Source organism: Nipponia nippon, unplaced genomic scaffold (assembly GCF_047370975.1).
Source record: "Nipponia nippon isolate SJK-2023a ecotype South Korea unplaced genomic scaffold, ASM4737097v1 scaffold_23, whole genome shotgun sequence".
Classification (NCBI taxonomy): domain Eukaryota; kingdom Metazoa; phylum Chordata; class Aves; order Pelecaniformes; family Threskiornithidae; genus Nipponia; species Nipponia nippon.
In genome coordinates this window covers 3,158,533-3,185,633 of record NW_028262340.1, presented here as the reverse complement: position 1 = coordinate 3,185,633, position 27,101 = coordinate 3,158,533, and the positions used below count along the sequence as shown (strand labels likewise).

At 52.0% G+C, this 27,101-nt stretch overlaps 3 protein-coding genes across 3 annotated transcripts in view; 1 reads left to right on the top strand and 2 right to left on the bottom strand.

Moving 5' to 3' along the window:
• The window catches only part of LOC104017817 (lethal(3)malignant brain tumor-like protein 4), a 55,951-nt gene extending 52,985 nt beyond the window's left edge, over positions 1 to 2,966 (bottom strand). Inside the window, exon 1 of the mRNA XM_087761281.1 lies at positions 2,857 to 2,966. Within this exon, the coding sequence (XP_087617407.1) occupies positions 2,857 to 2,966 (110 nt within the window). The remainder of the gene's footprint in view (positions 1 to 2,856) is intronic.
• A 3,675-nt stretch (positions 2,967 to 6,641) lies between these two features.
• SRSF4 (serine and arginine rich splicing factor 4) lies at positions 6,642 to 18,926 on the bottom strand. The gene is made up of 6 exons (XM_087760993.1): positions 18,755 to 18,926; positions 12,229 to 12,371; positions 11,230 to 11,342; positions 9,229 to 9,443; positions 8,244 to 8,327; positions 6,642 to 8,082 (listed from the first exon to the last, which is right to left on the bottom strand). The coding sequence occupies exons 1-6, from the start codon at positions 18,859 to 18,861 to the stop codon at positions 7,299 to 7,301; spliced, it is 1,446 nt and encodes a 481-aa protein (XP_087617119.1). The 5' UTR covers positions 18,862 to 18,926; the 3' UTR covers positions 6,642 to 7,298.
• A 1,315-nt stretch (positions 18,927 to 20,241) lies between these two features.
• On the top strand, positions 20,242 to 25,881 carry LOC148055360 (uncharacterized). The gene is made up of 2 exons (XM_087760907.1): positions 20,242 to 21,967; positions 22,517 to 25,881. The coding sequence occupies exons 1-2, from the start codon at positions 21,452 to 21,454 to the stop codon at positions 23,156 to 23,158; spliced, it is 1,158 nt and encodes a 385-aa protein (XP_087617033.1). The 5' UTR covers positions 20,242 to 21,451; the 3' UTR covers positions 23,159 to 25,881.
• The last annotated feature ends 1,220 nt before the right edge of the window (positions 25,882 to 27,101 follow it).

Below are 27,101 nucleotides of genomic sequence, written 5' to 3'. Positions count from 1 at the left end.
ACAGGGAGGCACTGGGATGGGGATGAACTGGGACAGGGAGGCACTGGGAGGGGGATGAACTGGGACAGGGAGGCACTGGGAGGGGGATGAACTGGGAGGGGGATGAACGTCCGTGGGGCGTTAGGGCACGTTCACGGAGATTTGGGAAATGGAGACGTAAATCAGTATCGCCGCCGGCGCCCGGCGGATCATGACCGCGACGGACCGCCGCCTCCCTCGCCGATGAGTAATATAAAACATTTCCCCTTCTCCTCTGCATTTGTTAAACTTGTTTTTCTTCTCATCTGAGAATGTTATTTTCCTTTGTATTTGAATCTTGAAACAATAAAAGAACTGGCGGTAGGTTTTTTAACGACCCTTTGGGGGTTTTTTTGCCATCGTAAGTGAGGAAGGAGCACGAGCGGGCCCCAAGCTGTGACAGCTTAAATGGAATGGGATTTCAAAAAAATAATAAATGAGATTTGAAATGGCTCATTTGAAATACGCATCATAATATTCTTCATCCCTCGAGTGAGGCACATAAAACACCCGTCTTTAAAATTAGAAAACAAATACGTTTCTCACCTTCTCTGCGTCAGCAAGTTCCAGTTCCAGCCCTAATTCTGCAGATGCTCCTGGCCGGCGTCTGAGCGCTTGCTGGGACCAGGGGACGGCGAGGAGCCGGAAGAGTTAGAACTAACCAAACTCTCCATGTTTATTTAGACTCATATTTTGGGTTTAATTGCAGTAATTTTTGTTGAGTGATCCCTATTTTGGGCCTTCTCACCCTTCGATCTCGCTGCTTGGACGGATTGTTTCAGGACAGAGCCCGCCCCGTGCCTGCCGCAGGGATTTCTCCTTTCCCCCGCGGAGCTGCCGCGCCGGCGGCGTTTCCCCCGCGAGACGGGCCTCCCGGCCCTCAGTCGCATTTTAGGGCTCTTTTTCAGTGCGTCTGGGCAGATACCTCCCTCCTAAAGCCGCCTTCGCTCTTGTATTTAATTATCCAAACAGAATTATTGCTTGGAAATATTGCAGAACTATTGCAGACGTTCCACTGATTCTTCCTCTCCAGCCACGCAATATTATTATTATTATTTTATATTATTGTACGGGCTTCACAACCGCTGCCGGTTAAGTCCCCGCGGTTTGACGAGCCCGTTGTGCAGCACCGGGGTTGCAGCAGCTCCAGGCTGGGAAGCCCTAAGGGCCGGCACCGGTGAGCGGCGCCAGCCGAAGGTTTTGATGCAAAACCTACACTTTTATGCAAAATTAGCAGGGGAGACTCGCTCGGTGACGTTCAGCCGCCCGCGAGCCAGAAAGGAGCGTTGCGGTACGCAGCCGGGACGCGGCTGAGGCGCCTGCCCGTCCCTGCCCGTTGCAGTGCTGGTGGCAGAGGTGTCGCGGGCACAGTGACCCGCGCCGCTGCAGAGCCCTGCTGCCATCGCTGCCCTGCCGGGGCGGCGCTTACCGTGCTTCAGCCTAATTATCGGCAATAAGATGCCTCAAAATGTCCTCACCTTGGAAATTCCTGCTCCGACACCCCCAGGCCGCCCAGCTGCTGCAAAAAGGCGCCTGGGCTGAAAATCAGGGTACCTGCCGGGGAGGACGAGCACGCTCGCGGGGCGGTCGCCCCTCCCCTACACCGGGGAGCGAAGCATCGCAGCGCTGCTGCGAAGGGTCGGTGGGGAAGGGATGATGCCCGTCACCGGAGCGCAGACAGACCTGAGCCAATATTTCCATCCTACAGGTAGGGAAACTGAGGCACGCTCTGTGCAGGCAGCGGCCTGAGGCTTTGCATCGTCCCTGCCCCTCCGAGGCACCCGGGATTACGCAGCAAAAGGAGAAGGTGCCATGGAAATGGCTCTGTTCCTAGTTTTCCCTGCTTTCCAGACATGCCTCAAAGTTTCCCTTTTCTCTTGGACAAAACATTGAGCAAGGGTGGAATGAAGAAAGACAAAAAAGACTCCCGACGCGCTCCCTTCCAGCGCCGTCCTGCTGGATGCCACGTCCCAGAGCTGCCAAATTCAGATAAGAATTTAGCATAATGCACCCAAAATGGGTGCAAGCAGCTCCTCTCGCCTGGGTTACAGCGGCCGTTTTCTCCCGCAGCATCCCCCGAGCATGGGGCGGTGGGGAAAAAGGCTTTTGATTTTCGGTGCTGCTGTTTTGCCTTTTTAAAAATGCCGATGGCTGGGGATTTGGGGCTGATGAGCGGAGGTGCCACCCCCTGGGCTCGAGACCTCAGGGTGCTCGAGGGCTTTGCAGCCCGAAGCAGCTCTCCTGGGGCGGGGAAGGGACCAACCTGCTGGGGGGCTGGTGACGGAGGGGTGGCAGGTGCAATGCTGCGCTCTCGGGATGAATCATAGAATAGAATCACAGAATCACAGAATCACAGAATCGTTAAGGTTGGAAAAGCCCTTTAAGATCATCAAGTCCAACTGTTAACCCAGCACTGCCAAGGCCACCACTAAACCATGTCCCTCAGCACCACATCTCCCCGGCTTTTAAATCCCCCCTGGGCAGCCTGGGCCAGGGCCTGACAGCCCTTTCGGTGAAGAAGTTTTTCCCAATATCCAACCTAAACCTGCCCTGGCGCAGCTTGAGGCCATTTCCCCTCGTCCCATCACTTGTTGCTTGGGAGAAGAGACCGACCCCCCCGGCTCCAGCCTCCTTTCAGGCAGTTGCAGGGAGCGATGAGACCTGGAGCATCCCGGGAATTGGGGCATCTCAGCTGTCAGCAGCCTGCAGGGACATTGGCTGGGCGGGGGGCGGTGTCTCAGTTCTGGAAAAGTAGCAGAGATGCTGGGATCACAGCCAAGATGGGGACCCTGGGACAGGAGAGGTTTGAGGACCCCCAGGCCAGCCCACAGAGCCCACCAGCACCCGCAGGCAAAGAGGCTGAAGGCAACGACCGTCATCATCCCAGCCTCTGGCTGGGGACGCTGGGCTGCGATGGGGACCACGGCTCTTTCCTTGGAGGAGCCCATTCCCACGCAGCCTCCGGCCGGAGCAGCGCACCGGGGACAAGGACGCTGCGGTGAAACGCAGGGCCTCTGCGGCAGCTGGAGCCACCCCCTCCACAGAGGCAGGAGGCGGAGGAAATAACGCCTTTTATTTTTTGTTTAATACGAGCTTCTATACCTTCCGTAAACAGCGGCAGCAGCCCTTTCACGTGCTAAATCCTGCTTTAAAGCTTGAGTCGCTAAAGGCTGCCTTCACGGCAGAGGAAGAAAGTCCCAGTGGGGCGAGGGCGTTGGAGCTTGCTTTGCCCAGCAGCTCAGCGGATTTTGGGACAGCTGTCACCTCCCCACCACGTCCCCGCCGCGGGAACACCACCGCGTCCCCCCAGAGCCGGACGTGCGGGGACGCAGCCCCGAACGAGCCACTTGCTGGTCCCACTGCCCGCACGGGGACCTTCCTGCAGGGAGACACCGGGGTATGTGACACCCCAGGACGGCTCATAGCCCAGAGCCGCTGCGAGGGTTTAATTTTTCACCTTCCTGATGGTTGCAGCTGATGAAATCTCCTCTTCGGGAAGCCGCTCTCCCCCCGTCGCTCCCACCGCATCCTCGCTGCGCAGGCGCTGAGCTGCGTCACGCGCGTGCGGTGGCACGGCCGGGTTCCCGGCTTCGTTTCTAACTTCATCTGAGCAATGGGAGATGTGGCAGCCTCAAGCCAACCGAAAAAGAAAAAAGAAAAAGGAGTCGGCAGGCTGAGAAAGCAGCTTGTCCCAGGGCTGGGGTAATGCTGCTGCTGGGGTCGCTCCGTTGCGGCAGCCCCCGCTCAGAGCTGGGCGCCTTTAGGGGTAAAGCGAAGCACGGGAGGGTGCGGAGCCAAATCGTAGCCAGTGCTTAAGCACAGGCTTCGTGTCAAGCGTGAGAAGAGCCCCAGCCCCTCGCTGGGGTCACTCGTGCTCAGGACAAACCCAGCCGGATCGCAGCCTCGGGGCAAGGTTTGCTGAGGTAGCAGGAGCCTGAGGTGCAGTTTAGCAACCCTGGGCTTTGCAGAAGACCCTGTCTCCGATAGGTGACCAAATTCTTACCGAAATCCAGAAATTAAAATTCCTCCTGAAGTTCCAGCGCTTCCAAACAGGTGCTCTAGGTGCGTCTTTAAATACTTCAGTGATTTTTTAAGAGCTGCCCCCACAGGGCTAAGCCAAAGGCTCCTCCTGATACAGCAGCAGAGACCTGGGCAAACAGGCGCCGATCGCAGGCTGCCCAACTCTCCGATGCCTTTTTTTAACTCAAAACTTGTTTTTTCTTCCCCCGATAATTTGTTTGCAACAATCCATCGCCTCCTTGGAAAACGGCAGGACGAAAAGCAGGGAATTCACACTTAACGGGATCAAACGCCCGCGCTGCGGCTCTGTTCGCACACGCGACCTCCCCGCGGCGCGGGTGCTGGCTCCGGACCCCCAGCATCGCCCGCGCAGCCTCGAGGGGTGCCTGTCTTTCCCGTGGCGGGGCACGTCCCTGGCTGCACACAACGCAAATCTACGCCTCAGCCCACGCTTTCCCACCCACCTCCACCTCCAAAGGCCTCGTCTTCGGGCGTTTAGGGGAGAGACCTTTCTCCCAGCCGGCTCACTAAAACCACGCTCGCTCCATTAGGAGCGGCCTTGCAGCCAGACAGCAAAAGCCAGAGTCGCTTTTTAAAGTCTTAGCCGAGACTTTATCGTTCGCAGATTTTCTTAAAGGTATTTTTCAGCTAATTATCCCCTATTAGCAAACAGCTCGCCTAGCCTCATTTGCTTCTGTGCTAAGATTAAGCAGCAAAAGGGATTAGAAATGTTACTACGAGAGCCTAAGATGTTAAAGCACTAAATATATACAGCTGAAAAAGGCCTTTCCTTCTAAAGAAATGAAATATCGCTTCCGCAGAGCTTTCTCCTGCTGCCGTAGCAATCTGACATTTGATAAAGTCTGAGCCTCTCACCGAGCCCTGACCCCTCTTCAACTCTACGGCAATAGTTTGTGTTGAAAGCAACTCTTAGGATCTGTCGCCCTTTCATCTTTTTCACACAGCAGTACAAGTTTCAAATGATCAAATTATACGGAATTACTCGCACCTATGAAGTTAAGATCTGGCCGCGAGAACTGCTGTCCTGAGTATTGTTAGCGGTTTGAAAGTTGCTAAAGAAAAGTTTTTGATAAAGCCATAACTAACCTTTTTTTTTTTTCCTCCAGACCAAGCAAGAACTCACAAAATGTGTTTTGCCTTTTATTTTTCGGGTTTTGCCTTTTATTTTTCAGGTTTTGCCTTTTATTTTTCGGAACACTGCTGGCCAGCAGAGCGGGGTGCTGGGGACGCCGGTTCTGCATTCAAAGCCCCCCGTGCAACAGAAGAGCTTGTGGAAAGCTCAGTTTGAGCGATTTGCTACCGGCCCCAGTCTAAAATTGGGGTGTTGCTCAGGAACGGCTACAAAGCTCCTGCTAGGAGGCGCCTGCCTTCCGCCCCATGTCCGCGGGGATGCCGGGGACGCGCCGGCAGAGCGGCCCTGCGCCGTGCTCCCAGGCCCAGAGCTCCTCAGGAGCACGTCCTGCACCGTTTTTTCTTTTATAAAGGTTCCCCCCAAGCACAGGTGTTTTATTAGGAGGAACAACTCCTGGAAAATATGCTGAGGAGAGACAAGCCGAGGCTCCAAATTGCTGTGGGCGTAACTAGAGAAGCCGGAGAGCGAGCGCTAGGGAATTTCAGTGGGATGGCAGAGCCCCTCGGCACCGCAGCTTCAGAGCAGACGGGGGTTTCTGCACAGCAGCTCCCTTCCAGGAAAGGGCCGTGCACGAACCGGACCTTCAGTCCGTGGCTGGAAATCCCCACACCACAATTCCCCCCCCCCCGCATTTTTGGGGGACGTTAAGACAGACAGCGGCTGCTGCGCAGTGCCCAGAGCGAAGGCTGGTTCGCGCTGTCCAAGCCTAACGTCCGTGTCGCGCCTGGGTCGGACCGACACCTTCCTGTTGAGGAAGTCAGGGCTCACAACTGAAACCCCAAACTCGCCATCAGGGATCACGACATCGAAGAAGAACCAGAAGCAAACGGTTGCGACGGCTTCGCTTTCTCTTGCCGAGTGTGCTAGAGTAGAAAACCACCCGTGAAAGCAGCCTGGTGCTTCCCCCGTCGGTTCCCAAAGGTGCCGGCAGAAAGGCCGACGGTGCGAGCGAGGAAACGATTGGACTGGCGAGCTACAGAATAAAGGAAAAAGCAGAAAAGCACCTTTCCCTGCCAGCCACGCTCACCTCCAGCATCAGCTGCTTAACGCCTAAGACGTCGTGGGACAAACAATGATTTCAGCTGACTTGCGTCGAGCGAGTGAAGCTGGCGAAAAGTTTTCTTCCCGGTGCGACGGGAGCCGAAGCTCCCCACGCTTCATTTACACGGACGGTGGAAAGCAGGCCCGTCACCTTCACTATTGCTTCTTGGTTCATCCTCCTGTATTCTTCTCCTTACTGCAATGTTAAAGCTCCAAACAACAAGTGTTTCTAGAGAAATGAGTTATTTCAACTGGATCGGATTCGATCGGCGCGACTGCCTTTAGCGTGAAGCGGCTTTCTAAACCAAGGACCCGTTCGCCGCGAGTAACCCCTCTGCGAGTGCAAGCCTGCGCCCATCGATAGAAAACGGTGACAATCACAACACAACTCCGTGGAACCACCACCAAATGTCATCAAGCAAAAATAGTCTTTATTCAAATCTCATGGAAACAGGAATCACTGTACTTTGCAAGACAGGGAAAAATAAAATAAAAAAATTTAATATAAAACAAGGATATTGTCACAATACCAGAATATGGAACTATACTTCTTTTCCCTATGGATTACTGCAAGTACCTTTTTTTTTTTTTTCCTTTTGACTGTGCTATTCACAACTTTAAGTCCAAAAAATATGAAACGAAAGTAGTATGAAACTTAAGACTTAGCACTTCCACGAAATGGCATACATCAAGGGGCATCAGTTCGAGGGCGAAGACTGCTGAAGCCGCCGTACCTACCTATCAGTCACCACTGCAACCTCATAGACCCACCGAGGTGCAGCGCTCCTCCTCTGCAAGGCTCCTCCTGGCAAAGAGGGCAAGTTCGGTGCTCTGGGAAGAGTTATATTTAAAGAGAACCTTTCTGTCGGATAGAAAATGAGCTGAAGAGCCTTGCGCCAGAGAGCACTGCAGGGAGGGAGCGCTGCAGCTCACAGTGACAGACATACCATCAGGGTTGTTAAAAATATACAGCATCGACAGGTTTTCTACTTCAATCACTTGCGCTACAACTACTAAACATGTACAAAAGACTTTTCCAACCGTTCCAAGCGTGGTCGTGGCAAGGTTAGGATCTGGAGCGAGACCTTGACCGCGATCGGGAGTGTGACCTAGAGGCAGACCTAGATCTAGACTTGGACCGGGACCTAGGCTTTGAAACAGATTTAGACCTGGAACGAGAATCTGATTTGAGATTTGGTTTTGACTTGGAAATCGACCTAGACCTGGAGCGGGACACCCGACGTGCGGCTGCATCCTCCCCCTCACCTCTTGCCTCCTTTTTGTCAGAATCTGATTTTAGATGCTCCTTTTCTTTGGAGGCTGACCTGGACCGCTCGCGGCTCTCCTTCCTTTTCTTCTTGCTACTTGGTTTGCTGTCTCGCTTGCTGCGCCTCTTGCTTTTCTCACTCTTGCTGCGGCTCCTGCTTCTACTCCTGCTGTCATCCCTGCTTCTCTTCCTACTTTTCCTTTTATCCTTACTGTGGCTCCTGCTCCTACTCTCATCCCTGCTCTTGCTCCTGCTTCTAGCCTTGCTAATGCTCTTCTCCCTGTCTTTGCTTCTACTCTTCTCCTTGCTCCTGCTCCTCATGCTCTCCCTCATCTCTCCCCTGTCCTTACTCCCACTCCTGCTCCTACTCTTTTCCTTGCTGCGGCTCCTGCTCTTTGTTTTCTCGTCACTGTTATGGAGAGCGCCCTCGGATTTATCTTTACTTTTGTTTCGGGATTTCTCTGCACTCCTGCTGCGGCTCCTACTTTTATCCTCTTTACTTGGAGTCCTGCTTTTCTCTTTTTGGCCTCTGCTACGGCTCTTGCTTCGACTACGGCTCTTGCTTCTGGAACGGGACACAGACCTGAAAGCGCAAAGGCAAGAGACAGCTCCGCTTTAGCACGGCTTGGGTTTGACTGGCACTTAAATGCTGTGCATAATACGGCAGGGAAAAGAAAAACAGTGTTCCTACTGCAAATTTAGGATGATGGTTCCCATTTAATTTCTTCCCACACAGAGACATACCTGGATCTTGATCTACTCTTGGAGCGACTACTACTGGCACTGCGGCTCCTGCTCTTATGAGAATGTCTGCTTCGAGAGCGAGACCTGGAACAAAATCAATCAGCTCAACATTAGCACACGCGCGCGTGGAGAGCCTGCGATCCCCCGGTCCCCTGCGGGTAAAGCCCCGTAGCAGTAAAGCACCTTTCAAGCAGCCGAACGGCGAGAGCGTTACACAGTAAGGTTGCAGGCAGGGTACCCCCCTCCCCACTGCTCAGCCCCTGCTGCCATGTCTGGAAGCGAGCAGGGTTGCTAATCTGGAAGAAAACAGGCAACCTTACTGAAGATAAAGCAGCGAGAATCACTTTCCCAATCAAGTCAGCATTTGAATCCCGGGAGACACTAGGATAAAGCTTTGATTCAGGCTTTGATTTCCTAAGCAAGCTGTTCTACGAACAGCAGAAATTTGCCTGAGTTTTCTTGCGACAACAAGTTCTACCCCAGAATGGGAAGGGGAAAATACTCGGTGTTGCGTGCTGAAGCGGCTCTCTCGATCGTACAACGAAACAGCGAATCTCAGAAACAGGGAAGGGGCGGGGGTTTCCAAGCTGAGACAGAACTGTTCGTCATGGTGCCCTCAGCAGAACACGACGTTCAGAGCTGAAGTGCTAACAGCACCTTCTGTTAAACTCTGCGTGCACAGCTCCGCCTGCCATGCAGCCTTCTCCTGCAAGACAGCAGGGACGACGGACCTGATGCAGCTGGGAGGAACAGCAGCACGCTGTCAGGTGTTCAGCTGGCGGATACACCCGTTCACCGAGGAAGATGCCTCTGAACAGAGGCCTCATCTCCCTTGCTTACTTGCAGGTAACTAATACATTCTCAAAAACCAGATTTATTGGGAACTCTGAACACTTCCAAGGTGTTGTGGAACCTGCTGTGTATTCACATAATTGCAGCCAGATTCAGCCTGGAGATTTGATCTCTACACTATAGAGAGACATACCTCGAATGGCTTCGGCTTCGGGAGTAAGAGCGGCGCCGTCTCGATCCAGGTCTGTCTTCCACTAATCTAATCTTTCTGCCATTTACTTCTGTCCCGTCCAGCTTTTCAAGGGCTCTTTTCATGTCAGAATAGGATTTGAACTCAATCACACCTTCATTTTTCCTTCCTTTGTGTGCATCTGCATATGTCACTTCCCCTGCCTGACGCATATAATCCTAGAGGAAGAGGACAGAATAACCATTGCCTCGAATCCAGAGCCAGGCTTGCAGGCTGACCCTGCTCATTTCTGCAACGACGCTCACTGAGCCTCTTCTGTTCACACGGATGTCAGCAAGGGTTTTAACCAAACAGCGTTTGCGGGGCTAACGCCAAGGTTTCTGAGCAAGCCAAATTTCACAGAGTTTGTGCGATTAGAACCACGGTGGTGGTACCGCAAACCAACAGTGGTGTTGACAGTTTTGAGCCAAATGATAATTTAAGGTCTCCCATCCTGACCCTAATATCGAATATGCTCTGGACTATGATAAGTTTCAAATTACAAAAGCGATTAAAGAAATAAAATGCTTGCTCTCCAAATCATTTTTTCAAAGGTAGCTTGGGAAAGCTGATAAACTTCAAAAGGTTGAATATGAAGAGGCAAGAAGACTACAGGCAAGCAGGCCTCCCTTCGCCCTCCGCCTAGGTAACAGATCTCATCATTCTGCTGGAAGAAACCCCTACACAAGTAAAAGCTCAATTCATTTTCCCACTTCATGCTTCCCAGCCTCTCTGTTTCGATGACTGAACACCTCTGTGGATCGGGGAGGGCCATTCCGCCCCGCTTTGAGCGAGCCGTCAGCCGGGGCCGGCTTTCAGCCGCTGCGGGCTTCGGCTGCAATGGAAACGGGGCACAGAACTCCGATTCGGTCTGTTTTCAACCCAGCTACTCCCACCTTAAGTACACTGAAAGGAAAGCTATTCCAAAAAAAGCAACGCATCCAGTAGAGGATTAATCATGCCATGCTCTACTTACAATTTTTAATACCAGAAGCAAAGACAAGCTATTGATGGTGTGAAGCATTAACAACAGGAGACATTTGAAGAATCATCTCAGTACGTACCTGAACTAGCGTTACATATTCAATTACAGACCAGTTTCTACTACGTCAAAGTTTGTTTAGAACAAATTTTACACATCCTTAAAAGAGAACCGTAAAAGAAAGCGTTCCTGTAAGAACAAGTGTTTTTAACCATTGCTGCTAAGTTTGATAAGGAAACACTATCTTTTTGCACCCACTATTGAAATTCTGCTCCCTGTCCTGCCCCCATCCCCGATGCAGATAATCACGAGCCAACGCTTCACCTCCAGCGTACTCGGAGGCAGTGGGGGCTACGCAGCGTTACCCACTGCTTCCCCTGCCGAGAATCCCGTTCCACTCCTTCAGACTTGGGAGAAAATACTAGCTTTTGGCAGAGGTTTGGTGTGATTGCTCATTCTGGAAGCATCCTTTCCCTGAAACTCTCTTTAAAACAGCTTTACATGGTGTGGAAATTCTAACAGAGGCTGTGCAAGAACGATGCTATCGTTTCCAAACAGCTCTAGCACCTTGCAAGTTGATGAGTAAAATCCAAAGTGACAAGGGCGAACTCCTCCATCTCTAGTGACTCCTACCACTGGCACGATTAAAGTGTTTTGACAGGGCTTAAAGAGAAGATAAAACACATCTGTACGTGATGTTGGTTTGTGTTAAAGAAAAAAGTTATTCCCTCCGTGGCACCGAGTCTGCGGCTGCAACTCCCAACGTTGCATTAATGATTTTATATATGCAAATACGCTTCCACATTGACTTACTGTGTGTATTACTTCCAAAATCTGCTTGTAGGCATAGGAGCACACCGACTTATTAACAAGTTGGAATCAAGAACACAAGCGTATACCGTTTTTCCTTGTTGAAACGGAAGCTAACTTTTTTACCCTTTGTGCTCTTTCATAGAGAGAGGGTAAAGAAAGGGGCCCCATACCTTAAGATCTTGCCAACTGCAGCGGCTTGACAAATTTTCCACAATCAATCTGTATTCTGTACGGGTAGGAGGACCGTACTTATCTCTTCCGCTTCTTCTATAACCATATCCACCTTTAGGAGGTGACAAGCAGACAGCAGTACTTCAACTAGGGAATTGGAGCGCTCTCGCTACATCCCGGACGAAAACTGTTCTGCCCCGTATGATCGCAAATACATTAAAAATTCACCCACCCGCTAGTCTAAATTCAATCCCCTTTCTATAAAACGTTACAAAGATCCAAAGCATTAAAAAAAAAAATTTACTACAAGCACATAATTAAAACAACGCCCGTGATTATAATTACGCTACGATTAACATGCAATTAAAGTTAAGTTATTTTAAAAACAGTTTGAAAGAAGAAACCGAATTAAGCCAGTTTACTCATGTTACTTACATTGCTTAAAGTTTTCTGAATATCTGACATGAATAAAGCTTTTCAGGCACCTATTTCAGATTAATCTCATCTGTCTCTAACCCTTGGGGTCCTCACCACCCAGGTCTAATGGGAAAAGCTTGCGGTCGTCACATGGCTTCCTTTTTTGGTCAGCCAAGGGCCACAAAGGTCAAAGAGCCACTCATGGAAAGGTAACCCAAGGTCAGCAAATGGAACGGGCAGTCATCTTAGCCTCAAAGGACTCTTTCAATTAAAACATTGAGGTCTTTGTTAAGGCTATGTTAAACATCACATTGCAAATAAACCATTCAAATAGTTAAACGAAAGGATAATAATAAAAATGGTACGAGAAATTGTGTTTATTAATTTATCAATTAAAATACTTTAATACAGCAAACAAGTTAATAAATATTCAGATCGACAGTTACATTTACAGTTACAGAACACTATTCACAACTTCATATCATTTTCTTTTAAAATTACTTTTTTTTTTTTTTTTTAAAATGAGCAAAAAATGTTTTATTTAAAATAAGTCACGGATACAAATGCATGTTAGTGCTTACTGCGTCCAGAACCGTAACTGCTGTCACGACGTGGGCCTCTGGCATGCTCAACGATCACTCTCTCCCCACAAAGATCTTTACCGTTTAGCTCATAAACGGCATCATCTGCATCTCGCAGATCATCAAACTCAACAAAGCCGTACCTAGAGAGAGGGAGAGAAAAAAGAATCACCGGGAAAGAACTGAACCCGAGGTATCTGGGCTCAAAACCCACTCGCAGCCCACGGCGGGGTTCTGCAGAGCCCGAGGAGCGTGCTTCTCCGCTGCTGTCCTTCAGACGGCCATCGGCTGCAACTGCCCGAAGGCTACCGGAGCCTTCAAGGCCACGAGCGCTACCCCACAAACCCACGAAATGTGGTGCTATCCTGCTTTAGTCAATACATTTGCTCAACGGCAGTGAGGCTGGAATGGCATTTGACAGATATGCCAGAATAGATGTTCCATGGATTAGGATTTGTCCTGATTTTTGAAGAGCCCTGGGTTCATTCCTGGTTCGATTAGGAAGCTACCTCAATTCCTACACTTCAAATGGAAACATTCGTTCATCTCTGTAGACACAAGTGGTCTGTGCAGCCTGCATGAAAGGTCCGACAAGAAATAAAACACAAAGGCAGGTTAGGAAAAGGGATTTTTTTTTTTTTTTCTTCAGTCAGACTCATTTTACTCTTGACTGTGGACAGTACCGATGGGCTGGGTAAGAAAACGTGCTCGTGCAACAGGACAGATCTTCCACCTGCTGAGATACTTGCAGCTTCCCAGGTACTGCTGAGAAAGTGTTTTCTGCCTGCTGTATTTCCAATATCCGAGCATTTAAGAGAGCATGGCGAGTCCAAACCTTTTTAAGGGACGTGAGAAAATGCAGCAACAGCAACCAGGAACAAATTTCCCAGGCAAACGAAGAGTCCAGCTGCGGCCAAGAGGCCTTGCAAGGGCAGCACAGGGTGCAGGGCCAGAGAGGAGCAGACCAAGTTTTCTCTTTGAAAACATCTGCTGTGCTAGCCTTGCTCAAGACTTGGAAGTCATGGGCAGATCAAGCGCAAGAGGAAGGATACCAATTGAAAAAAAAAAAACAAAAAAAATGCTTAATTTCGACATTCAAATGAACTCTGTGGCATGGGTTTCCTATTACCAAAGATGAACACGATACAGAGACAAAAGCTTGCAGACCGCTGCTGGCCTGAGAAGTCAAAGCCAGCGTTTAATCTTTGGGGTGTCACAGACATCAGTGCCAACGTCAGGCTGCTGCAAGCGCCTAATCCCTGTGGGCCCGAGGTCCCAAAAGACCGAGCGTAGGGTTTTAAAATAATTTCTTACAGCTGGTGCTCAGGGACAAGCCGGTGGCTTGCTTACGGCTGCAGAACAAACTCACAGCGGCACTGAAGCAAAACTCGAGCCTGCCAATTCCTAACCTGACAAGAGTTAAACACCTATTTAAAAGCCAACATTGTGCAGATGCCCATTATCCCGACGGGTCAGGGGAAAGAGGACAAAAAGCATCAGAGCGCTGTTTATCGGAATTCAGAGGCTACCTGCCGTTGAAGTCACTTCTCCCTCAGGCAGCTGCCAAGACCAGCTCCAGGCTCCAGCGTCCCGCAGGCAACGGCCGAGGACGCTGCAGCCCCGCGCGCAGCGGCAGCCTCCCTTCGGCTACAACCTCCGGCCGCTGTAGGCAAAGACACAATCCTGAACTCAGGCCTTCGCAAGCCCCAGGGGGAAATATTTGTGAGTGCTGGTGTTTTAAATAATCCAGAAGAACAACCCCCCGATACAAAAATGCTGGCCTCCTCTTTTAGGTCACTTTTTTTAAGCCTTCTCACTACCTCCCCCAACCATGGCTACCGCTTTGCAGTGTAATGGTGCCTGTATTAACAAAATACTTCAGAATGACTCCAAACACCACAACTAAGGTGGCTGCTTTCGCATGCAAGTGCTGTAGTTCCATGGAAGAAACAAGCGTGATTGATTTATAACAATTGAAACAACCACAGTCATTATAAAACCATTCAAATTGCAACCTCCTTCCCTTCAATTCCAGAAATAGAGCAAGCGAGCTCAAACGTTTAAACGAGATCGCACCCTAAAAGCAATTACTTACAAGGTGAAGTGCCTGGTACGCACCAGCACTTTCGAGACAATAAATGCACAGAGATTTGAAGCTGGAATAACAGAGGAATATCTGGATTCGATCCGAGCCCAGTATTGAACTTGTTCTTCCCAGAAGTGCACCCAGGAGTTGCCGGGGGGCCCCGGCCACCTGTCTCGCACCCCAGACGAGGCACAGCACCTCCAGCGAGTCCCTCTCCTACAAACCTTGAGATTTCTTGCGTTTGAAGAATACTAAACATCATAGCCCACATCACTCCTAAATGAAAGTAATACTGGTCCACCTGTTAAATATGTATAACATCATTGCACCGTATGAGCTAAAAACAGGAATCACAAACCTTCAGAAGCAGTTTTACACCACAGAAAGCCACAACTGCTGACACAGCCTTAACTACAGCAATCCGAACCTGCTGTGATACGACAGCAGCGCAAGTAATCTTCTTTTAAATGTCTACTATTACTACTTCATATGTGGCATAAAACTACTTACTAAAAATGTCAATGCAATTTACTTCAGCTGATGTGAAGCAACACCATTTTCTGTTCATGACTCAAAAAAGGAAAAAGCTGCAGGAGTATGTCCTTAGCCCAAGCAATTCCAATAACCTGAACCTCCGAAAAGGCGAGGTTTTTTGTTTTTTAAACCCAAAGTGAAAGGACAAAAAAGCCCACCAGCACGAAGCCCACCTCTATGGCATTCCCCAGGTGCCAATTTTCCCCCTCTACTCATCGATGGCTGGTGCGGGAGCCCAAAAGCACGAGCCCCGTGCGCCGAGAAGGACCTGAAAGCTGCTGGCTCTGCCCTTTGCCAACGCAGGCTAGAAATCCGTGAGGCTTAGATGGGCGGCAATCCGTCTCAGCCCGGCCCGCGGCTGCGGGGTCGATTCAGCCGCTGCTTTGCATGTTCCCAACGGAGACCTGCTGAACTCTCGCCCGCTCTCAACAAATCGAGTTGATGGTTTGGCAGCTTTCTGAATTTCACATTACGCAATTGCTTCCTATGGACAGATACCTTCAAAACGAGCTCATTGCACCTCATCGCTCCTCCGTCGTCTCTGGAGGAGCGAGGTTGGGGCAAGCAGGCGTCGATGAGCAGCCGCAGAGGAGGAAACACATGAAAAACTGATTCCTGGCTTCTGCTTCGTTTGGAATAAAGATGCAATGTGTCCGGCTCTAGAAAACGCTCCTGAAAGTTAACTTGTAGATGGCTCGCGATCCATTTGGGCTGCTCGCCCGCGCCGTAGCCAGGCAGAGGCACGGCAGAGACGCAGGCGGCACGCTGCCTGCCAGTCCTCCCGCGCCGAGGAGGCCGCGGCCAGGAGCAGGGCTTTATCAAGGAAAAGCATCCTCAGGCCGCTTGAAACAAAATCACTCATTTAAATGAGTCACTGACGTTACAACCTCAACAAATATTTGAATTTCAATACTTAAACTCTTTAAATTTAAGATTTAGTGGTGATTCTTTGAAGTTTCCGCACTAATGACAAACATCGCTGAGCATTTCTGGTCTTCTAGCACAACTGAACACCTTAAAGCAAAAAAAAAATTAAAATCTCACCTTATTCAGCCTAATGTTAGCAAAGGAAAAAAAAAAAAATCCACAAATCCACTGGACTTAAAAACCAATTCATGAGCAGGTCACCTTGCCATCATCTAGGTGTACTGGGTATCGGTATGTTGTGACACCAATTTGGTTATTTTTTTAATACCGATTGCTCTAATTAAAGTTAATGGGCATTAAATATTTTGGTGGGGATGGCGCAGGGAAATCAAATTGCTTCTCTTTGGGCAACAAATACAGACTTTGAACCTGGCTAGATGAAAGAACTGAAGTTTGAAGCTTTTAGTTTTGATCTGTGTTCTTCAATCCGTTACAGTCCCCTGTCATGCAGATGAAGCCATGAATTCTCGAAAGCTGGTCAGGGTGATGCAGGGCAGGTAAGCACACAGGTAGAACTATTTTTTAAGCTAGCGAGACTGCAAATTGTTTTCCTCATCAATGAAAGCTTGCAGCTCTTAGAGTTATTACAGCTAGCTTTTAGCATGTTTTTAGAAGATAAAAGAGCAGCTGAAAAGTCCAATTTTTTTGGTCGTGCAATACATATGCTACTGCCACGCACAGCTCTGGTTGTCAATGCAGTTCTGAGTAGGAAAAAAAGAATATAAAAACTACGGGCGTAGAAATTGCAACTTGGAACGGAGAATCCTACAGAAACTGGATTTTTATTTTCCCATCCTTCTCTCAGGTAAACATTGCTTTCAGCCTTTGAATCGCAAGCTTAAATTACAATTAGCAGCAAGCAAGGCCCAGCTAAGCTTTTAGGACTCCGCTGTATCACATTGCGGTTTCATCCTCTTGCTCAAGCATTTCAGCTTAACTGCTAAAATACCGAACGGCTAATCTCCTCCTGGCTGAGCACCGAAAATAGCCCACAAATTTCCAGAAGAAACTGAAAGAATCTCTCAAGTCTAACACTGTGCGGTAATTTTTAACCGTTTGCTAAGCACTACTAAAAATAAGTTGTGGAGAAAGGATCAGGAGGCGAACAAAGCAAACTGCAGAGCACCCGGCAAAAGTGCAGCACAAGGCTGTCCCAAGTAAGAGACACAAAATCTGATAGTTCAAGTACGTTTTTTGTCAAACTGGAATTTAACTACAAACCAAGAGCAGCCTGTTGAAAGAACTTCAGAATATACAACTAAAAGAGGAATTAAAGGGTTGAGTTAATCCCAGAAATACAGACTGAGCTCTATCGAAGCCACAGCTGAAGCAATCCGCTACAGAAGCGGCAAACAGCAAGGGGAATGACAACTCAGTTACATTATCTGAAGTTTCCCGTGTTCTTTCCGTTATCTGCAACTTTTGAACTCTGTCTCCCCCAAGCGAGGTGACAAAAATGACTTTAGCTCTGGAACAAAGCGTATCCCATTCAGAGCACCCAAATTTTAGGTCCAGGCAAGCTGAGCCCTCTCCCCCTCTGTACCTGTTACCGTTCGTACTTAAGATGCCACAAGTTTGGGCCACTCAACAGCACCCGTAAGTCGACTCCTGCACCCACACCACCGCCCCGCAGACGATTTCTAAACGCCGAGCTGGGATTGTGGGGCTGGTCCTTGGTAGATGTTTTTCAATAAAGCAAGAGGACAAGTCCATTAGCCATGTAACTTGGGGAGTTCCACATCTGCCAAGAAAGTTTGGGTTTTTTTCCGACATCTGTCTATGGAACAGAAATATTTAGTTTGGAAGCTTTAAACATCAACAGGAAAACTGACCCCCCCCCAAAAACCCCCACTTTTGAGGACACACAGTGGGACTGGAAAACAGAGCGCTCAAGTATTTCAGGCATGGGCAACCTTCAACGTCACCTGAAGCTGCGTTGGGGAAAACACTGACACGTGCATGCTTGTTTGTTTTAATAGTGGCTTTTATTCATCTTATAAAGCTGTTATATGTCCACCTACCAGTACAACCAGTGTTTAAACTTAATGAGGCTTTTTTTTTAATGCTCAGGGATTAACTTTTACAAGAGATTCCTCATCTCAACCTCTAAAGCAAAAATAATAATTGGCTCTCCTGGCTGATAACGATAAAATCCATATTCCACTCAGTCTTCCGAAGCAAGACTTCAAGTTGGGTTTCTTGGAAAAAGTAAAGACGCCAACACTCATGCGGCTGGCGGCTTTAAGTGTTGGGGAGAAAAAAAAACAACACCAAAAATAGCAATTTGTTTTCTCTTGAAAAATCCAGACTTGAACGTCTTGGGCAAGTCCTGGTGGAGCAGGATGCAAACCCTCTAGGTGCTGCGCGGAGCTGGAACAGCACCCAGGTACGAACACGCAGGGTAGGTCAGGGCTTCAGGGGGGCTCGGGGGGGGGCAGGACACCCCCACCGGCTGATGCCGCCCCGGGGTGCTGCGAACAGAGCTCTGGTGCTGCGAGGGTGGCTGCGAAGGGGGGCTGTGCCCCCCACAGCCGGGTTTTGGGGAGCGGGATGCCCCGGCCCACCCTTGGGTGCTCAGCCTGGGGCACGGAGGGGCCTGGGGGCGCAGGGGAAGCCCTCAGGGACACCCCCCCCCCGAGGGGTGCAGGACACAGGGGACCCCCCCATAACCGAAGCAGGGACCCAGGGGTGCTGCCCCCCCGTTGCCATGGGAACCCGGGCGCCCTGCCCCCCCCCCCCCCGCCCGCCATGGAGGCCCAGGCCTCCCGCCCGCCCCCGGTTGCCATGGGAACCCAGGCGTCCTCCCCCCCCATCACCACACAGACCCAGGCGTCCTGCCCGCCCTCACCCCCCGGGAGGCCCGGGCGTCCCGCCCGCCCCTCACAGCCGCCGCCCGGCGCCAGGGCCGGGCCGGGCCGGCCCGGTCCGCGCTCCACCGACGGCGAGCGACGGAAAAAGGCCGGTCCGTTCCGCGCTCACCCGTTCTTGAGATCCACCTCCAGGATCTTGCCGTAGCCCTTGAAGAACCGCTCCACGTCCCGCTCCCGCGCCTGGTAGCTGAGGCGGCCGATGTACACCCGCGGCATCGCGCCCGGCGGGGCCGGGAAGGGGCGGGGCTGCACCGGCGGCGGAGCGCGCGCGCCGAGGGCGGGGCGAGGCGGCGGCGTAACGTCAGGACGCGCGGGAGGGGGGAGCGATAAGGGGGGATACGTCACGGGAGGCCACGCCTCCCTCCCCGCCTCCCGGCTCTTAAAGGGGCCACGCCGCTGTGCGGAGTGCGCTACGGGATGTGGTGGGCCCCACCTGCCCCAGAGACAGGGCGGGGATGGCGGTCCCCCTTCCCCATATGGAGAGGACGTATCCGTCCCCCCCTTTCCCTATATACAGGGCACTGATGGGGGTCCCCCATGTGCCAGGGGGCTTGTGGGGCACCCACTTGCCCGATATGCGGGGCGTGGGTGGGGACCTCCCTCCCCGTGGGTCTGGGGGCTTACGGGGTCCCCCCTCCCCGTATACGGGGCGTTGTTGGGGTTCGCCTTCCCATCGGTCTTGCGGGGCTCCCCCTTCCCCATGCACACGGCGATGATGGGGGTTCCCCGTCCCCACACGCCGGCGGTGGGAGGGTGGGGGTCCCCTATGTGCCAGGGTGCTTATGGGGTGCCCTATACGGCGGGGGCTTGTGGGGTGCCCCCTCCCCGATACGACGCATACCGATGGGCTCCTCCTTCCCCAGATGCAGGCAGGGATGGGGGCCCCCATCCCCACAGCCTGGGGTGCTGGGGGTCCCCCCTCCCTGGGGACACCCCCACCCCGGCCGCACCCAGCCGTGCCCCGTCCCCACTGACGAACAGCGGCGTTCCTCTTGCAGATCCCTAAATGCCATTTTTGGGGACTTATTTTTATCGTTTCAGTCGACACATCAGATGCCTAAATCACACCAAACCCCAGCAGAGGCTCTCGGGAACATTTCAGCCTTAGTAGCCACCACCCCCCCAAAAAAAACGCGCCATCACCCCCCTAAAAAACGAAGAGCGTGTATCTGGAATGCCGGCAGCTGGATTTCCAACCACGATCCCGCTCGTTTGACAAGTAGAGTTAAATTTAATTATTTATTCCTTCGTGCCCTGGTGTAGGAGTAAGCGCTCGGGAACATTTTGTGAAAGAGGCTTCTCTAAAGCTTGTTAGATTTTATTGCCGAGTCAAATAAACAAGGGAGATAAAAGCTTTGCATTAATTTTTCTGCTTTATGTCATGCTTAATAGCGCTCTTAACAATCCTTTTCTTGCTTTTTTCCCCCGTTTATTCGTCGATCAGGAAAGCATTGGGGCACGCGATGCTGCCCTGCCTCCAACGCTGGCGGCTTTGCTGCGGGGATAATGAAAATACAAAATATTAGGGGGTTTAAAAGTGCTGGGAGAGCAGAGGGCAGATGCTGGCAAGGAGTTTATCGCGGGTTACATCTAGTAGGCTTCTTGGTTTGCTCTTGTCTAAGGGAGGTCTGAGTGTGAGGGGTTACAAGGGGATAACAAGGGGATGGCCTGGCAAATTTAGCTGCTAACATGGGCTGTGAGTTTTAAATTCAAAGTGGTTTGCTCCTCCAAAAGCAAACACAGTTGTAGAGGAGCCCCCTCCAACCTTGAGAATGCCCCTGCCCGACTGCCCTTCTCCTCACCCCCCAGACCCAGAAAACGCCTGAAAATGAACGTACGATGCTTAATTCCCCCTTTTCACTCCCAAAAGCTGAGCTGGAGGAGCGAGACTCCCCCCTGCCGCAGTAATTTGACATATCGGTGTTTTCCATCCCGTGTCACCCTCCGGGGAGGTAAACGTGCCGCTTGCGGCTCGTCCCCGCCATCAGCAAATGGCAGCCGTGGAGCAGAGCAGCCGTTTACCACTCTCCACCAGCGATACTCAAAAAGTCCCTCTGGGAAAGAAAAAATATTGCCTTGACTCTGAAACTGCGGGATGCTCAACTGAAGGATGGCATTACCCGAGGCACAGCGTGGTGCTGCACCACGGCCGCGCAAGAAATAACCAAAATCCTTGTTCTGAGCTGGTGCACCAGTTTATTTCAATTGCAAAATATATTTAGGTGGTGTTTCACTTATGCTTCATCTTACGGAGCAGCACGCAGAGCCTGCTGCCAGCTGAGAGCATCACCTGGGTACATGGACAGCCGCAGCAGAAGCAGCGCTCCTGAAATCACAGAGCGGGGGTTATTCCATAGAAGAGGGCATGGGCATTTCTGCACGGGGGCAAGGGGCCCAAGGGAAGAACTTCAGGTCTGGGGCACTTTGATGCCCAGCGCTGCAGCCTTCCCCGTCCCTCCCTGGGGACCAGCTCCCAGGGGCAACGGGACGCAGCACTGCCCTAGCAGGATTTGCCCAAAGGCAACTACGCTTGGATTCACGTCTTGGCTCAAAACAGCTCTCTCCAGGAAAAGAAACCAGGGCTTTCCAGCAATTTCTTCCATCGTCCGCTTCCTGTTGCCAGGAGACAGGCGCCGCGCTGTGATGTCACCGTGATGCAACACAGGCGTCACCGTGACGTTGCAGAACTCCCCAGGCAGCCGGCGCCACGGCCCTTCATTCTGCTGAGCGGCAGGACCAAGCCCGGCTGCTCGGGGAAAGGGCCACAGCTGGAAGTTGCAGCCAAGCTGTGAAAAAAGTACTTAAAATGGAGCCGCCATCACCAGAGACATCTGGGGCTTCCAACCCGGAGGAGCCGGATCGGCGGGCAGCTTCAACTTCTCCCGGCCAGCCAGGAGGTGAGGCGGCAGCCGCTGGGGATGCTGCCACCAGACCTCGCGCAGAAGAAAACGCCCTTCAAGGTTTGCCCGATGAATCCCCGGCCCCCACCCTGCGATTTGGTTTCTCGGAGAGCTGTGCCAACACCAACCAGGCTTCAGCCCGCCTCTTCCTCGAGAACCTCTGGGAGATCACTGGCAGCCATCGCTTCCGGTCCATCTGGTGGGGCAACGATGGCAACTGCGTCGTCATCGCAGAAAAACTCTTCAGCGAGGAAGTGCTGGGGAGGAGGGGACCCCTGGCGATCTTTGGAGTGGAGTCCATGAGAGGCTTCATTCTCCAGCTCAACCTCCACGGCTTCTGCAAAATGGAAGGGAATTCGCTCTTATTTGCCTCCATCGAGGAGCTGCAAGCAGCAGCGGCAGCAGGTTCTGCTCTGGGCAAGGTACGTCGGTTCCTCCGCACGCGAAAGAACCCTCGGGACATTCGGGGGTGAGAGGTTCACGTTCAGATAAAATAAGCCTTTACAAGGTAGGAGACGGGGATGGGAGCAAATCCGTGAAAGGGAAACATAGTCCCATCGGATCGTGCTGCTTCTGTGCTTGCTCTGCATCTGGCTGCACCACAAGTTTAAATCTTCTTGTGGCCTCTGTCTAATGCTGACAAGATACACGTCAGCATCACGTTATTCCCAACATGCCCATTCCACGCTGATGTGCCTGAAAACTGGTGGCATTTGGGTTTCTCCATCGGTTTTTAGGCTTTTTAAAACCCTACGCTTCTCTGCTCCCAATTGCCCAAGACACAAGGGCGGTTATTACTTAACAAAACCCCATCCGAACATTTGATTCAGCCTCCACTTGAGGTTCAAAATGCCCCAGAGAGTCCTTTTTAATGCCCACGTTTGTCTCTGCTGATGCAGATGCTTAGTTATCGCATCTCTCTCTCCTCCGTGCAATGATGGCAACTAACTCCTCTCCTTTGCCTTCTGTAGCTGCTCTTCTACTACAACCCCTTTTTTAGGAGAGATTACCCCGGCCTCCTCCGCATGTTTATACAAAGTGCTGGTGACAGAAAGGGAGCCCCGGCTGCATCCCCGCTGGGCGCCCAGCCGAAGGAAGACCACGCGAGAAGACGACGACCTCATGCCCAGCCGGCGGTAGGAGCTGCGGAGCAGGAGAACGACACCCAGACATCTGCAACCACCAGCTCCGCACCGACCGAGCCACGGGCTGACACAACCGCCCGCACGGGCGGTGCCGGTCCACCCCCGCCAAAACGGCGCCGCAGCCACAGCCCCGCTGGCATCCAGGAGGCACCTCCTGCTCCATCCACGGCTTCACCGCCCCGTGTCTCACCGCCTGCCCCAAACACTCCCTTCCCACCAGCCACGGGACTCCCCGCACTGCCCTCCGGGCAGACAAATGGAGCTGCTGTGCAGGTCCCCGGGGCTGGCCTGCCTCTGTTCTGCGCTCCATGGTTTGCCATGGCCGCACTGGCCGCGGCTTCTGCCGTTGCCATGTCAGGGCCACCGCACGGCCAAGCTCCAACCCACCGCCACTGCCCAACCTGCACCTGCGGACCAAATACCGCAGCGGCCGGCAACGGGGCTGGACCCCAGCGGGGGCTGCACTAGAAAGAGCAGAGGTCTTAGCTAGCACCTAAGCGTCATAGAGGTAGAAACACATTAGGATAGGAATAAGTCATAAGCCATTGTTTCTTGTTCTCACTAATAAATCTGTTCAAGTTCTCTTGTCCTGTCTCTACAGTCTCATGGTCACTGTCTCAACGCCCGGGGCGGGCCGTTGCCTGCAGGGACATGAAGGGTTTGGCTCCAGCCTGCGAAAGCCAAAGGCCCCAGGCCCTAGCGCTGCACTCAGCAAAACTCAGCAGAAGGCCAACCTGGGGCTTCTCCAGGAGCTGCGCCAGCACCCAGGGCCACTCCAACCAAACCAATCCCTCAGGGCTCTTGCGGAGTCCATGCCCCTGCCTCCCCCAGCTCAGAGCAGGGGCAAGGGGCAGCGGGGCTGCGGGGAGCAGACGAGGGCTTCTCCTGCCCATCCGACACCACAGCTGGGGAGAACTACAGCACTGCAGCTGGCAAAGCCATAAATCTGTCCTGCAGGAGTCACCCGTTGCACCGACCGGAGGAAGAACCTCTCCCATCAGCATTTACTAAGGCCTCCTTTAGAGAAGAGGCTTTCACCAAGGCATTTAAACGAGATGCTCCTTCATGATCCCCTTCCTTTCCACAGAACAGGGAATTTCACGTTCTGGTGAGAGCAGCCCTGTAACTCCTGTGGTGGAGGAGGATCCACCCTTCACAGCCGTGTATGCAAAAACACTGCAGCGCTCATGAGAAATTAGATCGTGAGTCCATAGGTTCACAGTAAACACGCAGCGCTACACGGCACAGTCCGATCGCCAAAAGTGTCCCTAAATCAGGTCCCACGGTAAGAGAGCCGAGTGCGTGATTCCACCTCCCAAGTTAAGCATCCATACGCAGATGAAGAGGACAACAGCCACTTCAACCGGCACCGGGAAGCAGCAGACAAATGTATTTCATCTCATGCCTTGGCCCAATGACCTTAAAATACATATTGCTGAAGCGGTGGCTTGGGTTACGGACGCTGGAGATCTTCAATAGCAGCTGAGAGCTTTCCAGGTCTGCACAAAGGCATTGAGAAGCAGATCAAAGCAGGAACACTGGTTCGAGCAAGGTTCACAGACGGAAACGTAACCGATGAAGTCATCAACGTTAAAAACGCTGATCCAGAGAGGGGGAGGTCACTTGTACCGAACCGGGTGTTGAAGGCTTCTGGGCTTGCAGCACGGTCCCAGCAGAGGACACCCAGATCGTTCCTCCCTTCGGTTCGCTAAGCCAGTGGTCTCCAAAGCGGGGCGTGCAAGACAGTCCGTCGGGATGCGGGAAGGAAATCCTTGGGCTCCTATTTATTTTCATTTGATTTATATATTCTCATACCGAGATGGAATATTCTCAACAGTAAATGACTTCTTTACGATACGTTGCAATGAGGCGGGGAGCAACCATGAAAATCTCTCGTACCATATGGAGATTTGCTGCTTATCTCGCGGCGAAGGGCTTAAAAGAGCTGTGGCACTTAAAGGAGTTTTATTTTACCAAAAGACAAGCGTTGCAAACTTGCTGGTGACCAGCTGCTGTCAGTGGTACGCTACCCAGCAGATCTCGTCCAAAAAAGAAATACGCTTAAGGTGCCCCTTCAAGGTGAAGGTGCTGTTTGACCGACGAGTGAGAACAACTGCTTTTTGAAAGGAACTCGTGCTATGGAGAGAGCGTTTGCTAAAACCCCCAAATGCAACACCTCCCAGTTAGTCTGCAAGCGCAACGGGCTGACGCCAGGCAAGACGGACATTCACCAGCCGAGAAAACCCTTCGCCTAAGCAGTGGATGGGTTGAAAAACAAGTATCGGGGTTTAGTAAGCGCAGCCGACGATGCACTTCTTCCATTTGCACCTACACAGCTGCGTGAGGAATTTTTTTCGGCAGTGACAGCCATTAAATCCCAGTATCAAAATAAACTGGACTTGGAACCAGCCCTTCGGGTGGCTGGATCACCAAGTGCTAAACCAAGAGTTTCAAAACTCATGAAGCGTAGGCAATCACAGAGCCCTCACTATAAAACACTGTTAGTATTATTAATGGTATCTTTTTTTAGCAAGAGCAAAAAGGGGGCATTGTACCATTACCAGATTAACATTTAAAAAATTGTTTTCAAATATTGTTCACCTTTATCACCTACTTTTTTAATTTCTACTGCCTGTGTATGGCATATAAGGTACCTAATGTATTAGTACAGGAGAACATACGTATGACTTACAAATAAATAAATACACATACACTGGGGGGACCTACGCTTGAAAGTTTCTTACTCACAAGAGTGTGCAATCAAAGAAACCTCTTAAATAGCAGACAGCAATGGCGAGATGGCCCTTTCCTTCCCCCAACCCTCTCCAGCAAGGCCCTCAGCCACAGTCCAGCTATTGCACTGATTGTCACAGAGTCATGGAGTCTTTCAGGTTGGAAAAGACCCTTAAGATCATCAAGTCCAACCACTAACCCAGCACTGCCAAGGCCGCCACTAACCCATGGCCCTAAGCACGGCATCTCCCCGGCTTTTAAATATCCCCAGGGATGGGGACTCCACCACTGCCCTGGGCAGCCTGTTCCAATGCCTGACAGCCCTTTCAGGGAAGAAGTTTTTCCTAATATCCAACCTAAACCTGCCTTGATGCAACTTGAGGCCGTTTTCTCTCATCCCATCGCTTGTTACTGGGGAGAAGAGACCGACCCCCCCCGGCTCCAGCCTCCTTTCAGGCAGTTGCAGAGAGCGATGAGGGCTCCCCTCAGCCTCCTCTTCTCCAGGCTGAGCCCCCCCAGCTCCCCCAGCCGCTCCTCCCCAGCCTTGGGCTCCAGCCCCTGCCCCAGCCTCGCTGCCCTGCTCTGGCCACGCTCCAGCCCCTCCATGGCCTTCGTGGGGTGAGGGGCCCAGCGCTGAGCACAGCATTCGAGGGGCGGCCTCACCAGTGCTGAGCACAGGGGAACGATCCCTGCCCTGCTCCTGCTGGCCACACTATTCCTGATACAAGCCAGGATGCCGTTGGCCCTCTTGGCCACCTGAGCACACTGCTGGCTCGTGTTCAGCGGCTGTTGACCAGCACCCCCAGGTCCTTTCCCGCCGGGCAGCTCCCAGCCGCTCCTCCCCACGCCTGCAGCGGTGCCTGGGGTTGTTGTGCCCCAAGTGCAGGACCCAGCCCTGGGCCTTGTTGACCCTCACCCAGTGCCTGGGCCCATGGCTCCAGCCTGGCCAGAGCCCTCTGCAGAGCCTCCCTGCCCTCCAGCAGGTCAACGCTCCCGCCCGACTGGGTGTCACCTGCAAACTGACTGAGGGTGCCCCCGATCCCCTCGTCCAGATCTTTGATAAAGATATTAAACAGAACCGGCCCCAGTACCGAGCCCTGGGGACCACCACTGGTGACCAGCCACCAACTGGAGTTAACTCCATTCACCACAACTCTTTGGGCCCGGCCATCAGCCAGTTTTTTATCTGAAATCCCACCCTATCCCTTGGCAAGTTGTCTTAAATCGATGTTTTTTTGCAAGTGCTGCCATGTGGATTCTCTGCTGTCTAATAGGGTTGAGCGGAGCTGAACCTCGCTCCCAAGCGGGAGCACAAGGAGTTTCTCCCCCCCTTATTCCACTGCTGGGTTTTATGGTTTATAGCACATCTTTGGGATTTTCACTCTTCTGGTGAGCGTGGATGAGACTGGGGGTGGCTCTGGCCTTACTGGTGGAGCCACTGGTGTAAGGATGGGTAAAAGCATGCATTGCACTTGCAGCATCTCATCCCCTTGCAGCTGAGGATTCAACAGTCCTCTTCCAACCCTGAACCCAGGGGCGAGCGAAAGGACATAAGTGGCCACCAATTTGGGGGGGAATAAATAACCCAGGGTTTCTCTGCCGCTTGCAATGGACCTCAAAGGGCTGGGGAGTCATCCCCCCACCCAGGCACCAGCCCCTTGCCCCAGGGCTTTGCTGG

Coding starts and splice junctions, on each gene's coding strand:
- LOC148055360 (XM_087760907.1), top strand. CDS start 21,452: ATGGAGCCGCCATCACCAGAGACATCTGGGGCTTCCAACCCGGAGGAG. Junction 21,968..22,516: donor CAGGTTCTGCTCTGGGCAAG/GTACGTCGGTTC, acceptor TGCCTTCTGTAG/CTGCTCTTCTACTACAACCC.
- SRSF4 (XM_087760993.1), bottom strand. CDS start 18,861: ATGCCGCGGGTGTACATCGGCCGCCTCAGCTACCAGGCGCGGGAGCGG. Junction 12,372..18,754: donor GAGGTGGATCTCAAGAACGG/GTGAGCGCGGAA, acceptor CCCTCTCTCTAG/GTACGGCTTTGTTGAGTTTG. Junction 9,444..11,229: donor GCAGTTGGCAAGATCTTAAG/GTATGGGGCCCC, acceptor CTCTTCCTCTAG/GATTATATGCGTCAGGCAGG.